The following is a 25,806-nucleotide window of genomic DNA, read 5'->3' as shown; positions in this document are numbered from 1 at the left end:
TGATGCTTTTAACTGTTAGACTTTGATCTTTGGGATAAAGTCCTCCTCCTTTTTTGCTTGTGATACTTCTTAAAATAAAATGATTATTTATGGTGGCCGCACTCCTACGCTAAAATACATACTCAACACTTGCAAATAGTATCACTAGGAAACAGGAGTTGTTGGAAGTTCAATGTAAAACGTTACATTTAACATCAAATACGTTCAAGTACCGTTAGGATTAAGTATTCTGAATGCAGGGGGAAGGAAAAGCCACTTGAGCTGGGGATAAGGAATCTAATTAAAAATTGGTATTAAGGATATAACTTGAGCCCACTATCATGCTTTCTGGAGTAGCGTTGTATCAGTTGTAAAGGGGAGGAAGAGGTATCATTAAAGCAGGAATGAAATGTTTTCTCGGATTAAAAGACAGAGATGAGTGAAACGGTGCTGTTGATCTCGGTAGTGAAGCATCTGATCCCGCAATCCTTACGAGCGCCATTGGAGACAACGGATGACTTGTCGGAAGCGGGATCGTGAGTTGCGAGGGGAAGGATAAAAGACGTGGGCCCCAAACTCGTCACTTTGTATTTGGGCATTGATGGCATAGCTGAAAAGCGGAGCGACCCTGTAAGGGTTTGTACATTCATTTTAATACCGACCCAGTGAAAACGGAGCTACAGCCTCCGGAGTATTCCCTGAAACTAATCCGCCCGTGTGAAAACAAACCCGGCGTGTTTGCACAGAAAATTAGTATCAAGTTGTAGGTCACAACCGCCGCCTGAAACCGAGCTGCGGGGCGCAGGGCCGGCCTGAGGCGGCCGCGGGGCGCCGGGAGCTGCGGGCTGGCTGCGGGCAGAGCCCCGCTGCGGGGCGCGGAGCGGTGCGGAGCGGTGCGGAGCGCAGCCGGGGCCCGCGGCGGGCGGTGCTGGCGGGGCCGGGCTGCAGGTGGTGCTGCTGAGCCGGGCAGGGGGAGCCGCCGGGCCGGGGGGGCTTGGGAAATATGCGCATTTATTCAACAGCCAGCGTGCGGGGCTCGCAAATGGAGAGGCAGGGCAGCAGCAGCCGGGCTTAGGGAGCCGACCCTCGCCGAATATGATTTTAGATTTAGATTCGGCTTAAATCCAAAGGGAAAACACTTGATCAGGCTGAAAGCTGTGTAGTTGCAACCGCCGGGGTTATGAGCTATCAAACGCAATTACATTAAAATAGATTATACTGTGCAAATTGAGCCATTTAGAAGGTGAGAACCAAAGAAACAGCGCCGATCCCCCTTCCTTCTAAATTGCAGTTTGAGTTCCTTGCAATTCTGAGGCACAAAAGTAGGTGAGACTGCTTTTGTATCTGCAAAGTGCTTTATTTCTGAGTGTAATTCTAACTGAGTGCAATCTAGGTTAAAAGCTGGACAACTGGGTAATTAGAGCTCACTTGCTGCTAAAGGACGATCAGCTGTACCGTAGCTCATTTGTGTTCCCAGAGACTTGCTCTCTTCTCCCCTGAGCGGAGGCTGCTGGAGAAGAAGCATCTGCCCCCGGACTTTTCTTGGTTGCGGAGATGATGGTGCTGGACAAGGAGGACGGTAGGTGGGCTGAGATTGTGTAAGCCTGTGCTCGGGGTCTTCTGTGTGCTACTAATGTAGAAATAAATAGTTTTGAAACAGATGTGTGCTGCGCGTATCGGAGCGCTCTGCTTTCAGCTTCTGACATTTTTGTCTCGTGTTGGTCAAAGCATGCTTGCTCTTTATTTTATTTTTTGGTTTAATCTTCTCTCTGGCATGATTGAACCAGTCAAGAAGAGTTTAACCCAGGCTCTGTTTGCTGAAGGGTGTAGCAGAAACAGCTTGATTTTGTGTCTTTTATCTCTATTTAGATTTTTTTCTTTCTACAAGTTACTCTAATATATCCATTTTAGCCTGTTCATTTCAACAGCTTTTATTGTAAATCTAATTTTGAGATTTTCTTTCCATTGCATGTCATTTGGGTCTCTTTAATATGTGCCTTTAATATTTGTTTCTCACAGCTTTTCTTCATAGCTATAAACATAACGACAATAAACTAATAAGCTGCTCTGGCAAAAAAAAGCATTGGCTTATTCTAAGAATTTACTCCCTTCTCTAAATGGCACAAGTGGAGGTTCATTTGGGAGGTAATTTAATGAATGAAGCTGAAGGAGAGCTTGACTTGTTTTGGGACTTCGCATATGCTTATTTTTCTTAAAGCTGACTAGTCCTTATCAAGGATGACTAGTGGGTACGAACTGATGTAAGGAGCGATAGACAGTGTCAGTACTTTGAGTGACCCAATGCCGCCTTTTGCACGTTGCCTACCAGGGCATGCAACTTAACTGCTCAGTCACCAGTAGTTTCTGGGATGAATGTGGTAAGTCTAATCACAACTTCTTAATGAGTTTTTGTCTGAGGCTGCTTTGTGGCTTAGGTCTTCCCTGATAGCTTGTACACTGAAAGCAAAGATTAGAACTGAGGCAGAGCAGGATGCTTCTGTAGCCGTCCGGATGGACTTCCATCGGTGGTGCTGTCTCTTGCCAAAGACCTCTGCCTTGGCAGCACTTTGTGTATTGACAGTGGGAACGAAGTCTTAACTTTCTAACGCACATCGGTAGCTATCAGCTCATTGTTCCGTTTCACCTTTATAAACGGGTGAAGTGTGCGGTGTAACGGGTTTGTTGCTGGATTCTCTGACCTTCTAAAAATTTTTTTCAGAAATCTCTTAAGTGTTGAAAAAAAAAGTCATAGGCAGTTGTCCCTTGAAAGTAGAAGAAATCACTGAATATTTGCAAGACTGTAGACAGGAAACAGCTTTTCACAGGGAGCCAGAGAGCTTGGAGAACTTGGAAGCTGAGCATTTTGGCAGTAGCATTGATTTTACTTGAATATATGTATTGCTTTTTAAAATATTTATGAGGAAAATAACTTGTAATTCAAAGTCACTTGCTTTCCCATGTCAGATTGGTGCTAATCATGTATTGTGAATAATACTGAAAGCTGCCCAATGCTAATAAGTTGGAGCGATAGGATTTTTGTTCCCTAACCCATATCTGTCTTCTGGTATTTTAAAACTGAATTAATACTGTACTGGAGAATAATTAGGAAAGAAAGCTTGACTGTTGAAAATAGTGGATGGAAGCTCACTTTGAACCAGAAGTCTTCTGCTGAAGTTTCTCTTCTCTCTCTCTCTCTCTCCTCCTTGCATCCCAAAAAAGGGTGAGGGGGGAATACTACCTTGTAGTTTACATCTAGCATGTTGAGGCCCTTATCTCATTAGAAGTTTGATTTCTAAAATTATCAGTCTGGTGTGTGGATGGGATGTGAGGTTTTGTTCGATGTGAAGCACTTGGGACAGTGAAAAAATGTGAATGGACTTTTCATAAAGATTGTACACCTTTCAAATATGAGACCAAGAAGAAATACATCATTATCAGGCCCCCCTCATATGCAGATTCAAACAGATTTTGACTAAGAGTTGACCAATGTGGAGCGAGTGCCCGTGTACAAGTTGTCTCGCCCTTCTGATTTTTTTCTGTGCTAATTAAGCTGACATCCTTAAACTGTGAAATAATCTTCTTCAGGGAAAAAAATCAGAATAAATGCTGGGCTTTATTTCTGTTAAGATCTCATAAGTTTCTTTGTTAACGCAGTAGAACTTGTAAAAAACCCAGTAGATGTGAAGCATCTGTTACACATCTTCTAGATCAGCTTTGCACTTGACTGGACTGTGGATAAAAGACACGCTAAGTGGTTGAGTATTGCTTACGCTGGGAAAACAAATGAAGCTAACAGGGTTTCAAAGGCTTTGAAGCAGTGTCACTCTCAGAGGTGTTCAGTTGTTTTCTTTGGCAATATAAGTTGAAGCAAGCTAGTTTACTTTATTAGAGGCATAAGGCTACTCTTGTAACCTTCCTCTGACTAAGATGAATTTGGCTGACTGACCTTGTTTCTTTCTGGACCACACGTGTTGCGCTGGGTTTGGGGTTTTCTCCTTCCCCCCCCCCCCCCCCCCCTCTTTAGGACTCATCTCTTTTAAGGGACGTCAGCATTTTCCATATTTTGTTAAATCTTCTTTTTCAATTTGTGTTTCCCATTAGAACTATGTTCTGCTATGATGGAGCAATGCAAATCAAGTAGAATAGCCCAAATTAATTCTTCACATTGGTGGCAGTATGATTGCCTGCATGGAATCAATAATGCATCATGGAGGGATCAAATTTTGGAGTATAATGTGTGAATAATGCTTGACACAAAACAAAAATTCAGTCTTCATAATAGCAATTAGGAAAAAGCTGCAGCTTATCCCAGCTGTAATCTCTGCTAACAATGAAGCACAGCCTGGTAATCAGCATGTATGGTATGAAATGCACTAATAGAAATCACAGCTCTTTGTTATATGTGTGTGGGGGGGTGAAAGTTTCTTTTTAGCTAACTTGTACTGTGTTAACTAGACATACTATCCTTCAACCAAATTATTGAGTGTGTGTGCACTTGTAAAAACACTGATCAGCTGTGTGTTTGTCCCGATGTTTGCACAGACAGTAGCACTACAAATCACGGATCCTTTGTGTTTTCAAGCAGAACTCTGATTAAATAGATTGCAAGAGTAGGCCAAGTAAATAAATATTGGAGGACTCTGTTAAATATGTGCCTGTATACCAACCTTGGGGTTTATTTTAAAAAATTTGCCACATTTTCTTCAAAAATGAGAAGAAAAATACGGATACTCGGTGGTTGTGTGCATTGGCGATGGAGAATGTGTCTTAGGTTGATGGGAGGTATTTAGGGCAATGAATATTAGGTAATTTGAAACTGGATTAGTAGCAGCAGTTGGGTTCCCTGTTGTGTAAGAGCCCATCTTACCCTGCACAGAAGAAAAGAAAAGCAGCGTTTGGAATTAGAAAAGCAGTGAAATTGATTGTATAATGGCAGTTACAGGAACGGTGCCACAGCGCCCTAGCCAGGACAGTAGAGCTGTCGGTTGGCTTCACAGATGAGTATGCCAGCAGCCATACGGAGGTACCTATAGATAGGTAGATGGATATGGAGGGAGGTCTTCCTGCAGCAAGATAGGTCCTGATAATCCTCTTCTGTTGATAAAAATTGTTATACACACAAAAACAAGGCATGTACAAGTTGTACACAAGCCTAATACAAAGAGTGCCCTACAGGAAGAGCTGTTCTGTGTGCTGCTGGTATCTTTTGTTTTCTTTTTAACGCACCTTTCTCAGGTGTACCTAGTGAGGAATTGTGCGGAGAGAGAAGGGGAAATGGCAGGGTGGCTTTTTCCTCATATAACATGGAATTTAATTTTTCTGTTGCGTAATATTCCTGAAGCTGCCCCCCCGCCCCTTTTTTTTTTTTTTTTTTTATCTCCCATACACTTCTACCTTGGACCTTCTCCGTGGTCTGCTATTGTGTAGCTCCCCATGTATAAAGAACAACTACACACCTTCCCAGACATCAAGGAATGTTTGTTTGAGGTCACCAGAGATGCTGTATTTACTTACTTAGCTGGGACACCTGTTGGTTTTTTGAGGGCTTGGTCTTGTCACACATGGTCTTGGTGTAATTTCAGAGGTTTGGTCTAGCTTTAGTTCATGACACAGTGTCCTTTTGTGACTCAAATGCACAGCAGTGGATTAATATATTTAGGAAGAAGAGACAGAAGGTTGTAAAAGCAGAAATCCCGAGTAAGACCAGAGCACATTTGGCAACAGAATAAACCCTGAGACTTGGTTTGGCCAGAAAGGACAAATAAACAAATAAATAAATTGGACCATTTCTCCAAAGCTGACCAAGTGTGGAGCTAGAGGTAGTCTTCCTGGAGGTGTCCCCTCTCCCTGGAAATGACAAATATAGAAGAATCAGAGAACCATGAGATAGTAAAGTAATTGCCTAAACCTTTCCAAGAAATGGAAGGTACTGTAGCTGGAGCACTGGTAACCTAGATATCTATTTAATGACATCTCTTCCTATGGGAAGAAGAGGTGTGAAAGGAGTTAGTAGACCTAACAGGAGCAAACTGCTTTGTATAGTAGTATTCCTGCTAGGCAATCCAATAGTTCTTGGTGTGTGCTCAGACTAGATAGTTGAAGGTTCTGGGTAGGCATCTTTATAGGATGCCATTGTTCTTCATTCCCAGATGCCAGTGACATGCGGTAGTTGTCTGGTTGACATAAGTGTTAAAACAGTGTAGGAATATTTTCCAGCTTGGGTAATACCGGAAAAGAAGCCAGTTCTTGGAAATTAGTTTGCTCTAATTTTGGTTTAATATAGTAGAAAGTACGCTTGATACCCTGGCAGCGGAACATAATTTGTCTTCTTTGGAGTTAGTGTTAAATTTTATTATCTTTAATAGATACAACGTGAACATGTCAGCCTGTTTGTCATAGCCTTTCTGAAAATGCTCTCTTATGGTAGAATCTTCGGAAAAATTGCTTTTAAGAGCAGTGCATTATTAATAAAGTAATCCATTAGGTCTGGTGATAAAGGGTCACAGCAGAGTCTGAAATACGTTTCTTAAATGGTTAAGAAATTTATCATGGTTGGAGGATTAATTGATTTCATTTGGAGGCTTTCTTAAGGTTTTCAGGCTTTGTGTTTAGAGATGGTTTTACTCTCTTTGGAAATGTGCTTGCTGCTCAAAGTTTTGCTTCACTGTCATTAGCATGAACTATTACATTTCTGCTAAAGGCAAACTGTTCTTTCAGCATTATGACTGATTGCATCTGTGAGGAGTCTTACTTAGATAAAGAATATGAAAGTTTATGGCAAATAAGGTATTTTACTTGAAATCAATTCAAAATCAGAATAATGGTATCAAGCATTAAGTGTTGCAGTGTAAGAGTAAAAAAGGCACTGCAGATGCTGCTAAACGCTGAACTATAAAACTCTAATGGGTCTATATCTTTTTAAAATTGGACAGAACTGTCATCATTTAGAATACATAGACATTGTTTTAAACTGTGTAGAAATCACTGCCCCCAACTTCAATAATGCGCGTAACTGTTGCCAGTCCATGATTTATTCAGTCAATGTAGCTCCTGTTCACTGAAGACTTTGGGGGCGGAGGGAAGGGCAATTTAAAATGAAAGTTGTTCCCTATTAGATTAACATAATTAAACCTATAGATGGTCTGGAAACAATTCACTGCAGCTACTCTTCTTTAATTCTCCGTGTGTAAGCCTGTGTGCGCGTTTTCTCTGTCCTCCAACAGGATGTCTCCCGAGCCCAAGTTTTCAAGAGCGATGTTGGGTACTACCTGTGCAAGCAGATGCTCAGCTTTCCAGTGAATGTTCTGGCAAGCTAGTTTCTTTGTACCTTGCACATCAAAGCAGATAATGGATGCTGTTGTCCAAATTTAGAGGCTATTTTATTTTCACTGAACAATTCTGAATTCTTTATGCCAGTGTTTAGAGTTCCTTGCATGCTAATCAAACTCTGAAAGGGCGATTTGGGCAGTGGAAGTAATATTTACCTCTTTTTAAACTCCTGATTTCAACAGTTCTAGTTTCTCTTAAAGGAAAAGTGGATGACTCTTGCATATTCATGACTGAACTGCAGAGAACTTGGAGCAGAATTAAACAATTAACCCTCTCGCCAATGTAAACATCCATTTGAGTAGAAGCCAGGGATGTTCCAACTTGGTTTATTATGGATCTGAGATATAGAAATGTATTCCGGAGGACTGTGTTTCTAATAAATAAAAAGGCATAATGAGAATGTAACTGGGAAGGAAGACAAAAGCAGCCATGCTTTAAATTGTTAATGATGGTGCCAGTGGCTGCAGCTTTACCACAGCTGTTTAAATTGATCAGCTAGTGAAAATGTTTTGTTTTGGCATTTTCCCTGCATGTGCAACTCTTTCGAAGGTACTTCTGGAAGCTTTTCAAAGGGGAATCATGATCTTTTTTTTTAAACCAGGCGTAGAACACCAGAGTTTCCAGTATTTTGGAATCCATTATTTAGGGATGCAGTTCCGTTTTTTTGTAAAGATTTTGGCTGATGAGCCAGTGCTTCCCCTAAATTTCCTTTACCAATCTTCTTTATTTTTTTTTCTTCCCCTCCAGAAATTTTGTAAATTACTCACTACCCATAAGAGATGAGGCAACAGCACACTTCCTAGCTGTCCTTTTTTCCCCATCTCCTCTATTTTCCTGGTGCTACTGAGCTTGATCAGGAAAGCAAAAAGGTGCTACGTCAATTTGCTATGCGTCTTTTGGTCAAGCATCCAGTGTGAAATTGTTCAGTAAAATGTACTTCTTCAGAGGGAACTTGCTACTAATTTATTTCCTGGTTAGCTCTACTGTGCGGCTGATGTGGGTTAGCCAATACCTCTTTAATCCTTGTGTTGTTTCCTTCTGTTCCAGAGACATGGGTCTGCATTTCAGAAGGATGCAATCCCTTCAAGTCAAGTAGGTAGAGGGAGGTCATGCTTTCTGTATGTTGACAAGTGGCGTGGTAGAGATGTACGGGTGGAGGACTGGCTTGGTCCTGTGAGCCTTGGTGTGTCTTGCAGAACACCTCCCGCCTTGGGTTCCCACCTGAAAGAGCTTGTGAGAGCAGACCTGCCCTGGGACCTTGAGTGAAACCTCTTCCTGGCACTCTTGATGGCAGGTGGCTTGTGGATAGGCCATGCCTTGGATAATGTTGAGCAACCTGGTTTCTGCCTAATGTACTTGCAGTGGGGGTGGGTATTGAACATTATTCAGAATCCATTATATATTTATCTTTATACTCCTTTGTGGAAAATGATTTCTGTAAGTACCCTGTTATGGTTATGAAAGCCCGAACAAGCATCAGTCTCAAACCCTTTGACCTGTCTGCACAGAATGGAGATCTGTTTTGAAAAGGACTCCTTTATATCTGTTTTTACTCCATGCCCTTCCATTCATTTGCCTATACAAAGCAATAAAGGGTAAAACTAAAGTAACATAAATTGGTCTGTCTTCCTGAATCCATGTCTCGCTAATGTACCCAGATTAACTCAACTGTAAATTGTCTCCTTTGGATGTCGTGTCTTGCTAAAAGTTTCCTATATGATTCATGATTTGGATTGCTTTTAACAGCTATTGGCTAAGCAATATGGTAAATGTACAAGGTGATGCAATTGGCATTAGTGAGAGGATGCACAGGAGCATGTAATGCAGTCAATACTACATTAACTACTGATGCCCAATTACAGAAACTGGAAGAGTGGCTTTTAGGAGCATTAGGACTTGCAGAAGAGCTGAGATCACCTGCCGCTCCTTGCCTAAAAGCTTCACCCTTTATGCGCTGGGATCAAAGCAAACATTTAGGCGCTATTTTGTCATGTATAACAACGAAGGTATTTTTCCCCCCCTTTTTTTTTTCTCCAAAAAGTGTCACACTGATGCTTTTAGCACATGTAAAATCCTATCTCCATATTTCAAGATTCTACCTCCATCTCCTGGGGCAAGACTTTATTTGAATAAAAACTCTTTAACCACCCCTGCATTTACTGTTTCTCTGAAGCTTGCTACTTTAGCCATTTTTTCTTTTAAAGAAATACTAAGTGCAATTTCAAGTGTCCTATTTCAGTGTGTCAGACAAGGCTCCCCTTCGCTCCCCCCAGCTCCTTCCCTTTTCTAATCTGTATATGATTGTTTGCGACCTCAGCTGGCTTGAAGTCTCTAGCAAGAGTGTTTTAAAATACAACCAGATACCACATAAAACGGGATATTTGAGCGTGTGACCTCTCTGCAGTCCATGTTCAGATTAAGCACACATTGTTTCCACCATTGCTTTTAAAACCCATTTGCAGTAGATGGCAAAGGACCACGTTGCACTAAAAGACAGTGCATACTTTTAGATTGAGCTGAGTGTGATCACGGCTTCTAAATCTATTTTAAAAATAATGAGCAATGTCACTGCTACATGGCAAAACTAGCAGCCCACAAAGTTCCTCTGGACTTAGAGCGAGATGGGAAATTAAGCAGCTCTAAGAACACTGAAATATTTTAATATAACAGACAGCTGGCAGGTGGCTTATTGCGCTTGTTGCAGCTTCCAGCTATGATACTTGGCATATTGCTGCTGCTTTTAATCCTCAAAGCATTTTGCCAGTATTAAGGAATTTGTGCACCCCAAGTCAGCATCCTCTGGAACCAAGGCCGGAGTATCTGGTGGGATGTGCCACCTTGAGGCATGGGTGGACTTCTGTGCAAGCTGTCCCAGGCTGGTGCAGCTCTGCTTTCTGTCTGCAAAGCCCTGGCTGCCCTGCCCAGCAAAAGAGGAGAGTGGGATCTGCAAGGCCAGCTTTTGTGGCCCAGTGCTGGGCTGGGGTCCCACCTTGCCTGTTCCCCCGTGCTGGGTTTGGAGATCAGAGCTCCACAGAAAAAGGGAGAAACAACTTCTGTATCTCCTGGGAAGGACGGAGTGCTATTGCAACAGTTGCTCCCCTTGACTGTTGTTGGGGCAGTTGTGGTGATCCCCTCTTAATAGGCAATTTTTTTTTTTAATTTTTTTTTGTGTGTCCCTGAGGTTTAGTACAAGTAATCGCAAGTTGCTGAGGAAGAACCCTCGATAGCTTACCTTCCCGCCATAACTGTGAGCATTGGTCATGTTCCCCTCTGATTTTTGCTGTGATTGTAAGTGTCGGTTGTGTTCCACGCTGGCGTTTCACGTGTGCGACAGAAAAATTAGGTAAGACTGCTGTAAAACATCCCGACAATCGACGGGCCTTCCTTAGGGACTGGTTTTTGCTAGGTGGTGCCTTAGCTTCTTAGCTAGCTGGTGTCCTGGTTCTCCTGTGATTGCTCCAAGGTCCTGTGGAGCTCTGCCCCATCCCTAGTGATGTCTGGGTGCTCAGCGGTCCAGGGGTTTTTGCTGTGGCTGGAGGAGGGACTGGAGGGGCAGGGGTGGAGAAGGAGCGCTGTTATTTTTAAAGAGGACTGTTGCTTTCAGTTCCTGATTGATGATCTTTTGAATGTCCGGGGGGAGGGAGCAGAAGGTAACCTGCTGGTTTTCTCCTTGCACTAATGTGTTTAAAAGGTGGCATCAGCAGTGGAGGCGTGGGGGAACTTGACTGAGCGCTGCCTTTAGCGCGGCTTCAACAGACAAGTATCCTGTGCTCGATGCACTTTCCAAGCTGTACAAACAATGCTTTAAATGTCTGAAGTACCCAGCAGGGCAAGTCAAAATGTCCTTGAGCAACTTTGTATTTAGACAGTGTTTTCTCTTTTCCTTTGATTAGGAGGGAACAGATGTGTCTCTTACGTGTGTGTTTGCGCTCACCCCCTGATGCACACCCATTCCCTGTCCTTGTGCAGGGGCTGCAGTATTTAGGGTAGGCTGTTAGTCCTCTTTGTTCTTTCTTATTACTTTTTTTTTTTTTTTTTTTTTTCAGAGAATCTAAGTTGGAATTTAGAGAGGTCAGACTAAACAAGGTTTTAACTTACTCTCGCTCATTCCCTTATCTCTCTTTAATTTGGATAGAGTAAAAAAAAACTATAATAAGGTTTCCTTTAAAAAAAATGTATGCATATATAGAATCGATTCATTGACCAGTCTTTTTGGGGGTTTTAAGCATTCGGTTTAAGTGGGCTGCTCAGTGAAATTTGTACATTCATAAAATAGCTGATTGAAAAGCAATATTTCAGATAAATACAAGCCAGCGATCTATCAGCAGTTGTAATAAAAGCTGGGCTTCAGGCTGTGATTTTATTTTGAAATAATAAGAATTGCTTTATTCTTTTTACTTGAGTTACCATGGTAATTCTGTCGTGTAGCAGTGTTATATTGATTTAGAAAGTGGACAGTAATATTTCTTTTGTGTTATTCTGTTTCTAGGGGTTGATTTCTAATTTCCACTTGGAGATTACTTTTATAAATTTCTTAAGTCCTTCCACTTTTTTCTCTAGCAGTGTAATTTTCCCCTCACACATTGCTATTTTCTGAGCTTATTGGTTTGCTCTTATTTTAAATTAAACTTGCTGGTTTCAAATATTGAAATGACATCTTTGTCTGTGTCTGTACTTTGGTTTAGCAAAATATTACAGTCTGCTGTTTTATGCTTAATAATTTAAGAGAAGCTTTATGTCTGCCATCAGTGGTTGTTGGTAACTCATGACTAAACCAACACAGAGCTTAAACCTCTGACATTTTAATACTGTGTAATGGTGCTTCCACCCTGCACACTGTTTCTTTTCTTAATCTGCCTTGTGTGTATGTATATGCTAAAGAGAATGACAATTAAATTCTGAAGAGATCAAGAGGAATGTTTGGATGGAGCTGGTTCTTGGCCACTTTAGGTCTCCGTTGCACTTGAGAGAGCCACTGGTTTTGTCCATCATGCAGGTACCATTCCTCGTTACCCATCTTCCTCATGCAATTCAGAATCTTCAATTTCTGAAAGCAAAACTTTGACTTGCAGAAGTGTGTGTCCGTACCCAATGGCTGACAAAAAAAAAAAAAAAAATCAAACCGCTTTAGGTCTGTACAGGATTGTTGTACCTTAGCTATGGAGCACTGCTCTTAGATTGCTACTGCTTTAAGAAGTGACAGCCTAAATTGGGGTGTGACTGGTCCTTGTGGCCTCTCTTTTTTTTTCTTTTTTTTTTTTGGTGAATGAGAAATAATGCTTCTATTCTGAACCTGGGAGATGAAGGGAAATGAGCCTCAAGCACCACTGTTTTCAGAAGTGGTAGTTTAGATCCTGAAACCAAACCCCTGAATTCTGCTTTCAAACACAAGTAATTCAACTTTCCTTTTAGTATAGAGGGTGGGAAAGCTGCTCTGGGAGCACTAAGTGCAGATTTCCTGGTCTCATGAAAATGCCACTGAAAGGTTTTGCCGTGCAAATAACTGATGGGAGGGGGATTGAAGCCTTGCTCCATTGCCCTTTGGTTTCATTCCCGTGTGAAGCTCACAACAGTCAGAGGGGTCTGGGAGACCCAGCTGATCTATACTGGGATTTCTGGACCAGCTACAGGCAGGAATTACCATCAGCTGGATATCACAGAAGAGGGGAAGGGTGGCATGGACATGTGGTGGTTGACCTCGAAAGACTGAGGTGTGAGGTAGCTGGAAGAAGTCAACTGCAGTCCTGGAATGGGTTGAACAAGAAACAGCTAATAACAATCACTGTTAGTAGTGCTGGAGAGAGGCACTGATAGACCTTGTCTATCATGGTTGAACCAAGTGTCACTCATTCTCAGGGACAGTAAATCTATGTGGAAATAGGGGCAGAGGGGATGCTCGTGAAGACAGAGGGGTCCATGCTTCAACTTGTCTACCTTTGCAAAATGAAGGCGGACTGGTCTGCCAGGACACTGGGAGGAAGGAAAATGGGCTTTTTGCTCTAAAATATTTTATTGTCATTAGAACAAGTAGTTGGAAATGGCTAAGAATATTTCTAAGCTAGCAACTTGAAAGCTTTTGAGCTTCAGAAAAGTTGGTCTCTAGATCGGGCTTCCCCAGAGAATAGTGGAGACACGAAGCTGAATTGTTTGGGTTAGAGCAAGAGATGGTGTGATAGCCTCCAGCTGCAGGAGGTGGGACGCACAAGTCCTCCTCAGTCGTCAGTCCGTGCTGAGGCATTTATGTCACAGTGTATGAAGCTCTGTCAGTGTTTCCATATAAAACCCATATTTTCATGAACATTCATTTATGGTGAAAGTCTGCACATAAGATCCTGCCTGAGGATACCTTTTTCTTTCCTATTAAAATTTTATAAACCCGTCACTTGGCTGGGATTTTTACTTCTCTCTGAAAGTAAAGTAGAAGGGGGGCCCTGGTGGGGAAGCATGGAGGGTATAGTGTCATTTTCTTGCTCAGTGCTCCCTAAAAAAAAAAAAAAAAAAAAAAACAACCAAAAAAGCAGAAGTTAGAAGTTTATGGGTGAACTGTTAGATGGGAATGGCAAAAGCCATGTCTGCAGGTTGGACTTTTCAATGATCTGATTTGGTTTGGTCAGAGTGTGAAAAGGCACAGGCAGCTGCTGCTCCCAGAAGTCTCCCCGAGCTTTTCTGCACGTGTTGGCGTGCAGGTGTTGCCAGTGCTGTGTGGCTTGAGAGCAGTGATCCGTAAACTTCAAAACCTTCAAATGGGTCTTGACCTGTGAGGCAGTAATGGCCCTTGGAGCATTTATGGGCCATCAGGTGATGTCTGTTACACATGAGTCTGTAATAATTCCAGAATAAATAACTTGATTTTTTTTTTTTTTTGTAAAGTCAGTAATTATATCTCTCCACAATGGAGTGCAATGGCTCCGCATGCTAAAATGCAGTTTTGAAGCAATGCAACAAGAGACTGTTTAATGTCTCTGACAGTCTTGGCACTGAGCACAAGTCCTCTGCTTTCTTCCTCCAGCATTTTCTTTCTCATTGCTTACATGTATTACAGCGTGTCCGTGCTACCAGGAGCTGACATCTCGCCCCAGATTCTCTGTGATGGGGCAAACAAATACCTGATACTATGGGTCTCCTCAAAGTAATGCTTTGGCCTTTCCCCATCCCACCTGCTTTTCAGGAAGAGCTTCAGCTGATAATTTACACTGATCTTGGTAGGGCTCTGCGCTCAAGAGAGCAATCTTGCCCTGGTAGGAGAAGGAACTAGATGATTTAGCAGTCTTTTTTTTTTTTTTTTTTTTTATAAGCATTTCTCTCTGTATCTGATCTTTTCACAGGATACAGTGCTGCCTGCATCCTAAGTTAGGATTTGGGTTTGCTACCCCCTACCTAAAATATATTTTCTTTCCCTATGGTTCATTCTATTATAACTCTAGGATATATCTTCTGGGACTGAGTAATTGGCTAGGTCAGAAGTAATCTTTATTTTCACTAGAGAGATGTTTACAAACTGATGCTGTAGTATCTCTTTAAAACCCACTGAGAATCTGATTAAAGGCCTGAGGATCTTCTGCAAAGATTGCCTGCTCCCAGTTGACTTGAAAGGGTCAGCGTGCTGTCACAGTTTTGACGACTAAGAATTAACTTAAGGCTGATTCAAATGCTACTCTCTGTGTATAGCATTGATTGGACTGCTTTCAGATGGCAAGAGGTAACTTTATACTGCAGCATGTGTGAACTCCATTTAGTTAAATAGGGAAGCTGAATGAATATAGTCGCTTGTGGTACGGGAGCTCAAAGGTGAGCGTGTGCTACGCCTTCTGCCCTGAATTAAATACTTTGGGGAGGGTGGGAGAGAAACATAATTCTTGTGGTAACATACTTGGGATACAGCTACAGCAGTCAGTTCTTGCCAAGTGCAGCGTTTCACAGCATCTTTTCTTCTTCCCCTACATGTGGTCCACCCTGTAGGCTTGACCATAACGAGATGGGATTGCTTGTAGTGGAAACGGCAGCAGAGTACTCTTTTGAATGGGAAAAAACCCTGTCCCGATGAAATTAGTTTGGTGCAACATTATCACTGCCCCTTTTCCAGGAATTGATAGTAGCACTAAGATTTCTAACCTGGTTTCATGTGAGCATCAGTGCTCAGAGGCATCACGCATTAATGTGGGAAACAGCTGGTGTTAACTCACATAAAGCTGTGGGGTTTGTGGTGCCACGCGTCCAGTTGCGAGCCTTGGAATAGCTTTTAAGAAGCCCCTGCTGAATGCAACCCCTGCCATCATGATGCGCTTTGCGGGAAGCAATGCCAGGCTGCAGACGGGTGTATTCCAGCGCTGTCAGCGTGTGCACCAAAGCAGGCAATGCTGCTGCTTCTGCTGCAGCTCAGTCCCTCGTGGAAGTTCTGCTGAGCGCCTTGTGGAAAGAAAATGGGCTGAGCTGAGGTGTGCTCCTGAGAGCTTGCCCCCGCCTGCCAGCCTCTCCATCCAGCCCGCAGTTGCCCCTAGCTGATGGAGCAACCAGGGAAGGTGCCCACCAGCGTTAAACCTCCAGTCAGGACGCAGGGCCCAGCTGGTGTAAGTCAGTGAGCATCCTGCTGCTTCAAAGCAAAGGTGGGGATTCCTGATTTCTTGCCTTCTGTAACATCTGGTAAGCTAAAGGCCTTTCTGGTGATGCAGCACCTGGGCCTTTCTTGGGGTTTTGTAGATACATCAGCGCTGTCCACAAGTGAATGTTCTCAAGGGTTTGGTGCATCTGTCTTAAAGGGTTTAGATTTCCCTGAGTAATTTCTTGGGAATTCTTCCTAGTATTGTCTTGGAGTGAGCACGATGTAGCTGTAGGCCAAGATGCTAGGCTAACCAAAAGCTTTTGTGCAGATTTTTTGCTTTTTCTTGCTTTTTTTTGTGTCTTGCAACTGTTGTATTAAGTCTGGGGGGAAGAGTTGCTGGAAACACTGACAGGGTCTGAGGTAGAGCAACCGGAGATGCCATGCTGCAGCAATGTGCTGCTTGCCTTTAATTGTGCCCACTGCAATTTCTGTGCTCCCCGCGGGCAGCCTACCGTGCACTGTTCCTGCGTGGTGGCCACGCTTGCATCCAGAATTGCAATTTGCCAGTGATCACACCCTCAGAAGAAAAAACATGCCCTGGTGGGATCCTGAGCGCACTGAAAGCAATAGCAACTGCACCAGCCAAGGTAGAGGAAAAGAGAATGATTTTGCCATCTCCTGTAGGTGACCAGCCATAAAGTCAGACAGTTTTCGATCTGCAAGGCTTGAAAAGTGACACCAGAGAGCGACAGTCTCCCCCCACCTTCCCTTCCAGGCTGGAAGAGGTGCTGTACCATGGCCACGGTAGTTTAGTTGTGGCATGTTTCACTGTATGCAGCTGCATCCATTTTCTGTAAACAAAGCTTTGCCTGCCTCTTGGGACAAATATTTGGGACTTGTCTTTTGCCATTATAAACTTTTCATCAAATTAAACAGTGCTTGAACTGGGGAGCTGTGGACATGTTGCAGTAGCCCCTGTGCTACACTTGATGGATATTCAGTGTTTGCTTTTGCTTCTTTTCATCCTGTTTTCTTTCTGCTTGGGCTGGTTGGCTCCTTCCTCATCACTGAGCAAGCTCCACGAGTTTAAGTCTCAAATGATGACTTGTTTCCCACCCCCTGACATCCCAAGGAACTAGATAAAAATTTGAGCTCAACAAAACCAAAATTGCCAAATCCTGATCTCAACTTAGGGATTCTCAGTGTGTGCTGTTCTCATTTCGCTTGTAAACTTACAGCAGTGACACTCTGAAGAACACTCCTTGGTGATGCTTTAATCAAAGAAAACAAATATTTCTTGGTTCTTGGCTTAAGTTTCCATTAGATCTACAGAGCAAGCCAGTTGTGAAGATTATTATGCTGGTTCCTGCTACTCTTGTAGCATGTTAGCATGTTACTTGTAGCATGTTACTCTTGAGTCATGTTAGTTGTTACTACAGTAACAACTGTGAACAGTGTGACAAGTCTCATTTTGTTTCAATTGAATGAATACTCATCAAATGGTATTAACCTAGTTAAAATTTTGCTTATCAAAGGAAGATCTGTAAAGCAAGCCAGGTAAGTGCTTGTTACTGTTTGAAGCTGTATGAGAATGCAGGAGGAGGAGTTGATTTTGAACTTCCCTCACACTGCATATCATGATCAAGCGCTTGAGGCAACTTTTAACATCTGAATGAGTTTGTCATTAAAGAGCAGTGTTGATAGCAGGGCTGTGTTTACTCAGCATTTCCCTGCAAGCTCTCAGAGCCCTCCTTCCACTTAAGTGTTTCCCCTTGAGTTTAGTAGAGATGCCTACCCAGTGAAGGAAAGGTCTTGCACAGCCTGTGGACGCTGCATGACAGTAATTCCATGAAATAAATGCTGAAGATGCTTTTTATGTCCTGGAAAAAAATCACTAAAACATCATGTAGGAAAAAAACCAAAACAACAGGACTTGACCCTGCTTGTGTTTATATTTGTTTGGTACTATGCTGTGTAAGGCAGTGTATGCATACAGAATAGCAAGAAATAATCTCAGAGCTAGAATGTTTGGGTTAAGCATCCAAAAAAAGGTTGAGAAGGGCAACGAAAGTAAAGTAATTTTCCCAAAATAGCAGCGTTTTGGTAATCTCTGGTGGGATGAAATTCTGGTCTCCAGATATCAGGCATGAACACTATATGCTAAATTGCAAAAAACGTGCAAGTTCATGTGATTCTTGCTTTAGTACCATACCCAAGGGCAGATCAGCATGGGTGCTGGCTGTCAGTCCGTTGCCAGTTTACTTTGAGAGTAAGGTTTTGTGTTATACTGTGTCAAATGCTAATCTGGTTAAGGCTTTCTGCATCGCTTATGCAATTTAATATGTCATCCTCACCTTCCCCCTTGCTGGATTTACTCTACTGTATAATATGTATTATGGCAAAGTGTTTTTCCTCTAAAATAGAGAGAAACAATTTGGGAGCAATGCGCAAACCAAATGAAACACAAGCTCTACTGGAAGATTGGTTGACAGCAATGTTTTAAAAATATTAGCAAGGAGATATGCAATAAAGCACAGAAGTGTCTTTGGAAATGTTAAAGCAAACTGGGTCTGTGTGTATGTGAGGAGGGAAGTGTAGTCATCTAGGAGGGGAAGAGGAGGAGAAGGGCATGCATGAGTTGGAAGCAGAACAGACTCAGGAGGGTTTGTGAGTTTTGGGTATTACTGGCTCTAAGTCAGAGGAACTTGTACAGAGCTAAGCAGAAGTTTCATGGAACCTGCCATTTTTGAAACATACCCAGAAAAATATTCCTAACTAGTTAAGGGCTTGACAACATTTAGTCTTTATTTTACATGATGACTGATCAACTAGTATTTAGTCTTCTGCTGGGTCTTGCATGGGTTTGGGTGGTTTTGCATACAGTGCCTTACAGGAACCAGATCTGAAGAGGTAAGTGGGAGGTGGGAAGCGTAGCCTGGCTCTGCTGTGTGCCGCAGTCCTGCGCAGGGGGCTTAAAAGGGCAGTTTCATGGCCAGGTCTGCTGCCAGGTATTTGCAAGCGCTCAGTGCCCTCAGCCTTTGGTGGCCATCCTGTGGGACGCGTGGCAGAGGTGGTGCATGCTGACAGGGAGGCAGGAGCCCCCACTGCAGCCGTGGGCACCCCCTGGCCAGGGCCGGGGTGTCCTGTACCCTGACCAGCTCTGCCTCAGCTGAGGTGCTTGGCATGGAGGCCGTCTTCTGCTTGAGAGCATGTGGCTGAAAGGTATGGTTTGGTGTGTGAAGAGGGGAGGAGCAGAGACCTTCCCAGGTGCTGTGGCAGAGCCATCCTCCCGTTTGCCCCTATGCTGGCTGTGGTGCAAACCCACCGTCTGTGCTTCACCCGGAGCTGCGGCCATTTGCCTGCTGCATCTGAGGAGCACGTCCTGCTTCATAACTCCATCTTTCCGACTTGTGTCAGGCATCCGTGTAGCTCTGTACTTATGCCTCTTCGAAAGACAGAATCTTCATTTCTCCCTCCATTTTTGAAGAACTGAGATTCTTGAGTCATTGAATCATTTGACTTGCCCTCTGCTATGCTGCCTTTGCAGCATCCCTTTTATGTAATCACCGCTGCTCGCAGTATTCTGTAACACAGCCCCACTCCTCTCTCTAATACGCTGCTATGGTGTCCATGACTTACATCCCTGAATTTTCATTACTGCTACAAAGACTTTTATGCGCTTTAAAAGGGAACAGATGGATTCTTCCCTATTTTGGAAGAGATCATTCGTGCCTGTCCATCTTCTCAAGTTCACCTATTTTCATTACTTTAACTCAAAATGATTTGTGGAGCCTTCTGAGCTCTCAAAATTAAACTGGCGCCTGAATAAGATTTGAACCTAGATTTTCCTCATCTAACCTAAAGTAGATGATAGCTTCAAGGGGGGACCTAGAGAATAGTTCATTTTGGTTATAGCTCAAACCGGTAGTCAGCCAGTTCTTTCCCACTGTGCTCTTTCAGAGTTGCTCCAAGGAAGCTCACAAAGAGCCCTTCTGAGACTGAAGTGGGAACAAAGTGCTAATTGTTAAATTATCTTTTGTTCCCCAAAACCTAAGGAAAATAATCTGAAGGATGTTAGTTGCATACAGAGTATTTCTGTCTCCATCCAGCGTTAAGTAGTCTGTTTTAGAAAACCTTTATTTTTTGTCCTTTGCAGTTCTCAATAGGCTTTGGCACTCAATACAGACTCTAGCAGGTGGCATTTTTGGCAAATGACCTCTTCTTAATACCAGGATGTTCAGAAGTTGGCCTTTCTCATCTTTTTGAGAACTGTTAAAATAGGAGGTGAAGGGCAAATGTGCTACTAATAGGGTGAAGACGCACAAAGATCTTAGACCAGAAGAAAATCAAAATATCGGTTTCCAAAGAACTGAGTAACCGGTGAGGAGCGTGGTCTAATAGCTGGGTACAGTAACTAGCACCACTTCTCTCCAGAAACAAATGATGCAAACTTACAAGAGCAGGTCTTCTGCTGTGGCAGAGGTTAATTATACGAGTGGTTCTGCAACTTGCAGGCTTTTCCTTCTGCGCTTTGCTCACATTTGCCTTTCTGGCGTGAACTGCAGTAATATGCACAATTTATGTGTCTCTGTCTGATTTTGGTTAATTGTAGTAGTAATTACTAATTTCCAACCCTTGACCTGCTTTTTTAATCGCATTATTTAAACGATCTTTTTGTGCCATTTTAGAATCTGGTGTTTGGTTTTTAATTTAGATAAATTATGCTAAAATGTTCTTGAGAGAGCCACACGCTAAGGTCAAAAGCTTTATCTGTGCAGTGCCCATTTTCTTGAACCTATTTTAATAATCGTTGCTGCTTTCTTTAACGGGTGGTTTTTGTCTGAACCATGCTAAATCTGTCCTGTTTAGGCCAGGCTGCTGATGTAGCAGTAAAACAGTGCCGCAGAGCAGCCCTGGGGCTTCGGGCTCTCCTGGGTCAGGGTGGCTGTGGGGCTGGGTGTCCCTGCCTGCACAGCTCCCAGCGTGCCCAGCCCCAAGTCCCCTGTTCCACAGCTCTGCCCAGCGCCCCTCACTGTGCTGGCCACACCTGCGGGAGGGCTCTGCAGGCCGGCCAGGTCAGCAGGGTGAGACCCCTCGCCGTACGGACCTCCGAGCTCGGGAGGTGAAGGGGAGGTGGCACTTCATCCCGCAGAAGAGCGATGGCCAGCCGTCACCGTGAGCGGCCAGGGCTTGTGGTCAGCCTTCATGTGGGAGAGCTCTCGGTGGTTTTAGAAATGACACTGGGTTTTTATCCCTCTGCTCTCCCCAGACAGAGACATACCCGTGTCTACAGGTAGGGAGGCGTTTGCTGCCATGAGCTGTGCTACATTTTACGCAGACCGGTTTTCCTACCTTCTCTCCTCCTCCTCCTTTTGCTTTCCATGCAGAAAGTTCAACAGGGTGTGACGTTTCCCAACTTGGAACCAGGTATTAAAGAGCAATTAGCTGGCCAGCCTCCCTGGATAAAACAGAGAAAGCTTGCAAAGATCTTCTTGTCTTTAAACATTTGTACAAATCTCTTGTCAAATACAGAAGTAATTGCCTTTTCCCCCCTTTCTTTTTCCTCTATCCTCAACCACTTTCAGTCCTGCATCTGGTTTAATATAATGGGTGTTTGCATGAATGGCTTAGTTAGCCAGGGTGGTAATAAAACACTTTAAATTTATTGTGACATTTGGATTTAATTAAAAAGTACACACTTAGAAAAGTAAAACATAATGTGTAGAGGGAGTCAGGAAGGTTTTTCTCCTTTTCTTCCAAAAAGCTAATTAGAGTTGTATTTTAAATTGTTTATGTGCTGCTAATCATTGTAATAAATCATTTATACTGAGAAAGACACACTCTAATGTGCTTGTGTAACTGTTTATGCTCTCAAGTTTCTATCATGAACAAATTGATCTGGAAGTGAATTTATTAACCACCGGGGAAGAAATCATTAGTGCTTTCTCTAAATATTCCCCAGGTACGCTTTTATTATAGTAGTTTACTGTTTTAACTAAAAGTAACGTTACAGGGACTTGGTTGTAATTATGATGCAAATCGACTTTCCATCATTTAAAAGGAGGGAAAACTGCCTTTTTGCTGGTAACATATATCGATGTCATATACGCCAGACAGCCTCACAGCTTCCAAAGGTTTCTTGCTGAAAACAAACTGTGAACTTGTGTTTTCAGAGGAGCTAGATGTGGGGACTTTATGGAACTTTCAAAATAATCCACTGGAAGATTTAATCTCTTTAATCTCACCTGGCCTTTACTAAAGGATCTTAGGACAAAGTAAGCATAGCCTGTCACATTAAATAATATTTCACATCCGGCAACCTTGGTGCTTTCAGAGTACTGGAGACCACTGGAAATCTCTTGAAAATAACTGGCATTGCTGGTTCCCTGTCACCCATGAAGATACCAATGCAGAGATTTTCATGCAGAAAATCAGAGAACTGCAATTTGAATGTGAGATTTTCTGATTCATGGTGCTGTTCTTAATCCAAAGTGGGGAGCTGCTGGCATCCCAGCTCTTCCTGAGGGTTTTTTAAGGTGGGCTTGTCCTGCAAGTCTGGAGGTGGGTTGCAGAGCTGCGTGTGAAGATGTAGGGAGCCACGGTCCATGGGGATTTGCAGCCTGCTGGCTGGGGCAGAGGAGCAGCTTTCATGTTTGGAGGTGTCACTGAATCAGTTTTCAACACCCATACTTCCTCCGTGGTAGTAAATGGTATGTCCCACCCTGCCCAAAAAAACAAATCTGACCATTGAAACCTCCAGTTAATGCTGGGTAGGTTTTGTGTGAGCTTTTTAAATTTAGCTGCTATTATTTGAGTACTGAATTATTTATTTACAGATCTAGCATCGGACCACCTAGGTGGGAATACTCACAACATGTAGATATGTATAGTTGAATAGATGGTTAGGCATTTTTATTTGAAGTCCTCAAAACTGTGAACTACAGTGTAACTTGATGGGGAGGTTTCGTTTTCTATGGGATATTCTTAATTTAAGAAAAAAAACCCAAAACAACCAAACGAAAAACCCCAGCAACCAACCCACAAAACTAAAGGGCGTTCCAATTTCTGGTAAAGCAAACAGTCTGCGGCTCTTTCCAGCAGAGAAAGGAGAGTCAATAGGAGTAAAATTGTTCTTTTTAATACATATGTTATTCAGAGGAGGTGACTTTAAAAGGAGAGCTAGGACGGCGCACGTGGAGCCCGTGAGAAGCAGCTGCAGAGCACAGTGGAGCCAGAAGAGGAGCAGAGACGGCGCTGAGCTGGAACCAGCAGCAAGGGCTGCGTGCACCTCCACGCAGGAGCTTTCCCAATTCTCATGCTGCGGAAGCAGCAGGTCACTGTGCTGCACTGCCTCTGGGGGTTCAGATTGTTTCTCCTGCAAAATTTTTACTCAGGCCCCACGTGTGCTGCCCCCCCTTGCCATTTAAACATGCAGTCAGTCCGCCTGTGAGCTGTCCCCATGCTCGGTGGAGGTGTACTGGCTGCTCAACAATTCCCCCCAGTGTTTCCACGGCTGAGAGCGTTTGAAGGATTTGATGGCTCATGTGTGTGTGCACGTCCATGAGACAGACGTCCTGTGGCCTCGGGGAGTTAGGTGCTGGAATAGCTTTGGGCCTTAAGCATCTGCACTTTTATTTTTACTATTTTTTTGAGTATGGTCCTTAGTCTCTCATGGTTGAGTTAATGTTATTTTTGCTCTTTAGCCTTCGGGAGGTTCAGAAATGACAAACGCTTGTGTAGCAGTCCCAGCCACACGCATGCCACCAGCAACCTGTGTGCATGTGTGTGTATGTATGAGGAATTTATTGGTGCTTCGATTACACAAATGTCACTGAAGTGGCTTTCTGTTTGTAGTTTTTCCCTCAGATAGTTTTCTGTCACAAGATCAAGACGTTTATTCTCTGTCTCCTTGTAGACAATATTTCTGACGTGTTGGTTTAAAATCCAGTAATATTATACACATTTTGCTTGCAAAGTGCGTATTTTTTTGAGGCTTCTAGCTATTCATTTTTCCAGAATCCTGCTATACAGTGTTCTGCCACATTAGGTTTCCCTAATAATCCATGGGAGGATGTGATCAAGATCTATTACTGCCTCTCAATGCGGACGTCACCAAATTCTGTGGAGCTGTAGTGGCAATTGGCTTTGCTGTTTGCAGGCGTTTAAATCTGTATTTGCAAAGCCTTGCTGTACTAACCAGGCTTCAGAACTGTAAGGAATCAAAGGATGTCTTGTGCCTTCTAGAAAATGTGGAATTCTTTTTTTTTTTTTTTTTTTTTGTCATCTTTAGATCCTTTTATGGCCATTTTCAGAGTGAAATAAGAAGCCTTCAGTCATTTCGTATTCTACTGAATCTGACACTTAGAAATGTAAACTTGTCTATCAGAGTGCCATTAATTGAGAATAATAAATGTCCCTTTATATGCAGAGTCTTTATGTAGAGGTGACTCCTGCTGTGATTCCTGAAGGCATTTTTCCTTCAAAGCACAAATATATCAGCACTTAAAGCAGCATTTGATATCCTCTTGCCATTGCTGCGGCCTGAGCCTCTACATTGTCACGGCTTATTTTTCTTCTTTTGCCCCTTTACAAGGTGTGCCATATCCAAACGTGGACCTTCTCTGCAAGAAGTGCCCGTGCGTTAATGGAGCTCAGAAATAGCCAGTGGCAGTTTTACAGAAAGCCCCAGAATTCAGAACTGGCTTGTTCTTTAGCAAACAGAGGGACCAACACAGCCACGTAATAACGTCGTTAGTGGAACAGAGTGGTGCCCGTGTACTCCAGTGGGGCCGATAAGGATGAGTTGTTCTTTGCCGCCGCTTGCTGTGTGAGAGCAGCTTTTGTGTGGGGCCTGCTGATGCAGCTTTGGGCTGATGTTAAAGCATCCTGAATGATGCAAACTCTCTGCCAGCTACTTAACTGCGTAGCCTTAGAGAACCAGGTCTGTAGGTTCTTAAATAGAGCTCTGTTGTCTTTCAGACTTTCTTAACAACCTTGGCATATAGTGGCTTGGTAAGATTTAATACTTCTTGTTTAAGCTTCATGTTGTCTCCTTCCTTGTTAAAAATTCCTTGCAGCTGGGAAGAAATTACCCAGGTTGACCCTTCTACTCGTAGGACTTTTAAGATGTTGGCATCCCAAAACAGGGAGACAGTGGCTCTTGTGCGACGTGCGGGAGCTTTTCCTGGGTGTGCGAGGGTGGTTCTGGATCACAGAAGTGCCAGGGGAAATGGCCACTTCACAGTTCAGGATGAAAATGGGGTAAAAACCCTGTTCGTGATGAATAGAAGTGAGTAATGATTTTAATATGTTGTTAAGGCTGTGTAAGGGATGGGGCACAGGGCTGCTCTGATTTTATCATGTGGAGTGGGAAGGAGCGGTCCCTTCCTTGGTTTAACTCTTCACTGCCCTCAGAAGAGGGTAATGTGCGGGTACCCATGCTGATTCAGACCTTAACAAGGTGATATACAGTGTAGCAGCATATTGATTCAAGTAAAACCACCGAATGGAGCTGTGATGAAGCCATCCATGAATTGCCTATCAAAGACTGATCGTTCTCTGGTGTTTATAATGCAGAGCATCTGCCTTAAATGCTAACTTCCAAAATATTTCTCTGTGCGATGGTAATGTGATGCTAACTGTGGGATGCAGCTCCATTTTTTATGCTTTATAACAAAAATACGAGCTCAGGGGTGTATTAGTATGATAATACATTAACATAAAGCACAGCTTTTTCCTGCAAAAATAGACATTCCTCCCACTGCAACTGAAGAGCAGAGAGGATATCGTCTGTGGAGGTTTGCGTATTGTACTGCAAGTGTATTTTGACACTAGAAACTGAAGAAATGGGAAACTAGATATGTCTGGGGAGTAACTACTAATGTAAGTGTCAGGTTTGATACTGGCAGACTCTGTGGAACCAGTAGCTCAAATCTCCAGAGGGCTGGCGGAGCCCTTGA

General features: G+C 43.1%; 1 protein-coding gene across 4 annotated transcripts in view; it reads left to right on the top strand.

Moving 5' to 3' along the window:
* LMO1 (LIM domain only 1) overlaps nt 1–25,806 on the top strand; it is a 68,575-nt gene that overhangs the window by 10,936 nt on the left and 31,833 nt on the right. Inside the window, exon 1 of one of the 4 annotated variants that reach the window (XM_037403331.1) lies at nt 1,001–1,558. The exons of the other annotated variants lie outside the window; for them this stretch is intronic. Coding sequence (XP_037259228.1) covers nt 1,534–1,558 — 25 coding nt within the window. The 5' untranslated portion in view covers nt 1,001–1,533. Of the gene's footprint in view, nt 1–1,000; nt 1,559–25,806 lie in introns of those variants that run through there. 4 annotated transcript variants of the gene reach the window in all.

This window comes from Falco rusticolus, chromosome 10 (assembly GCF_015220075.1).
Source record: "Falco rusticolus isolate bFalRus1 chromosome 10, bFalRus1.pri, whole genome shotgun sequence".
Classification (NCBI taxonomy): Eukaryota; Metazoa; Chordata; class Aves; order Falconiformes; family Falconidae; genus Falco; species Falco rusticolus.
This window is presented reverse-complemented; position numbering and strand designations above follow the sequence as displayed.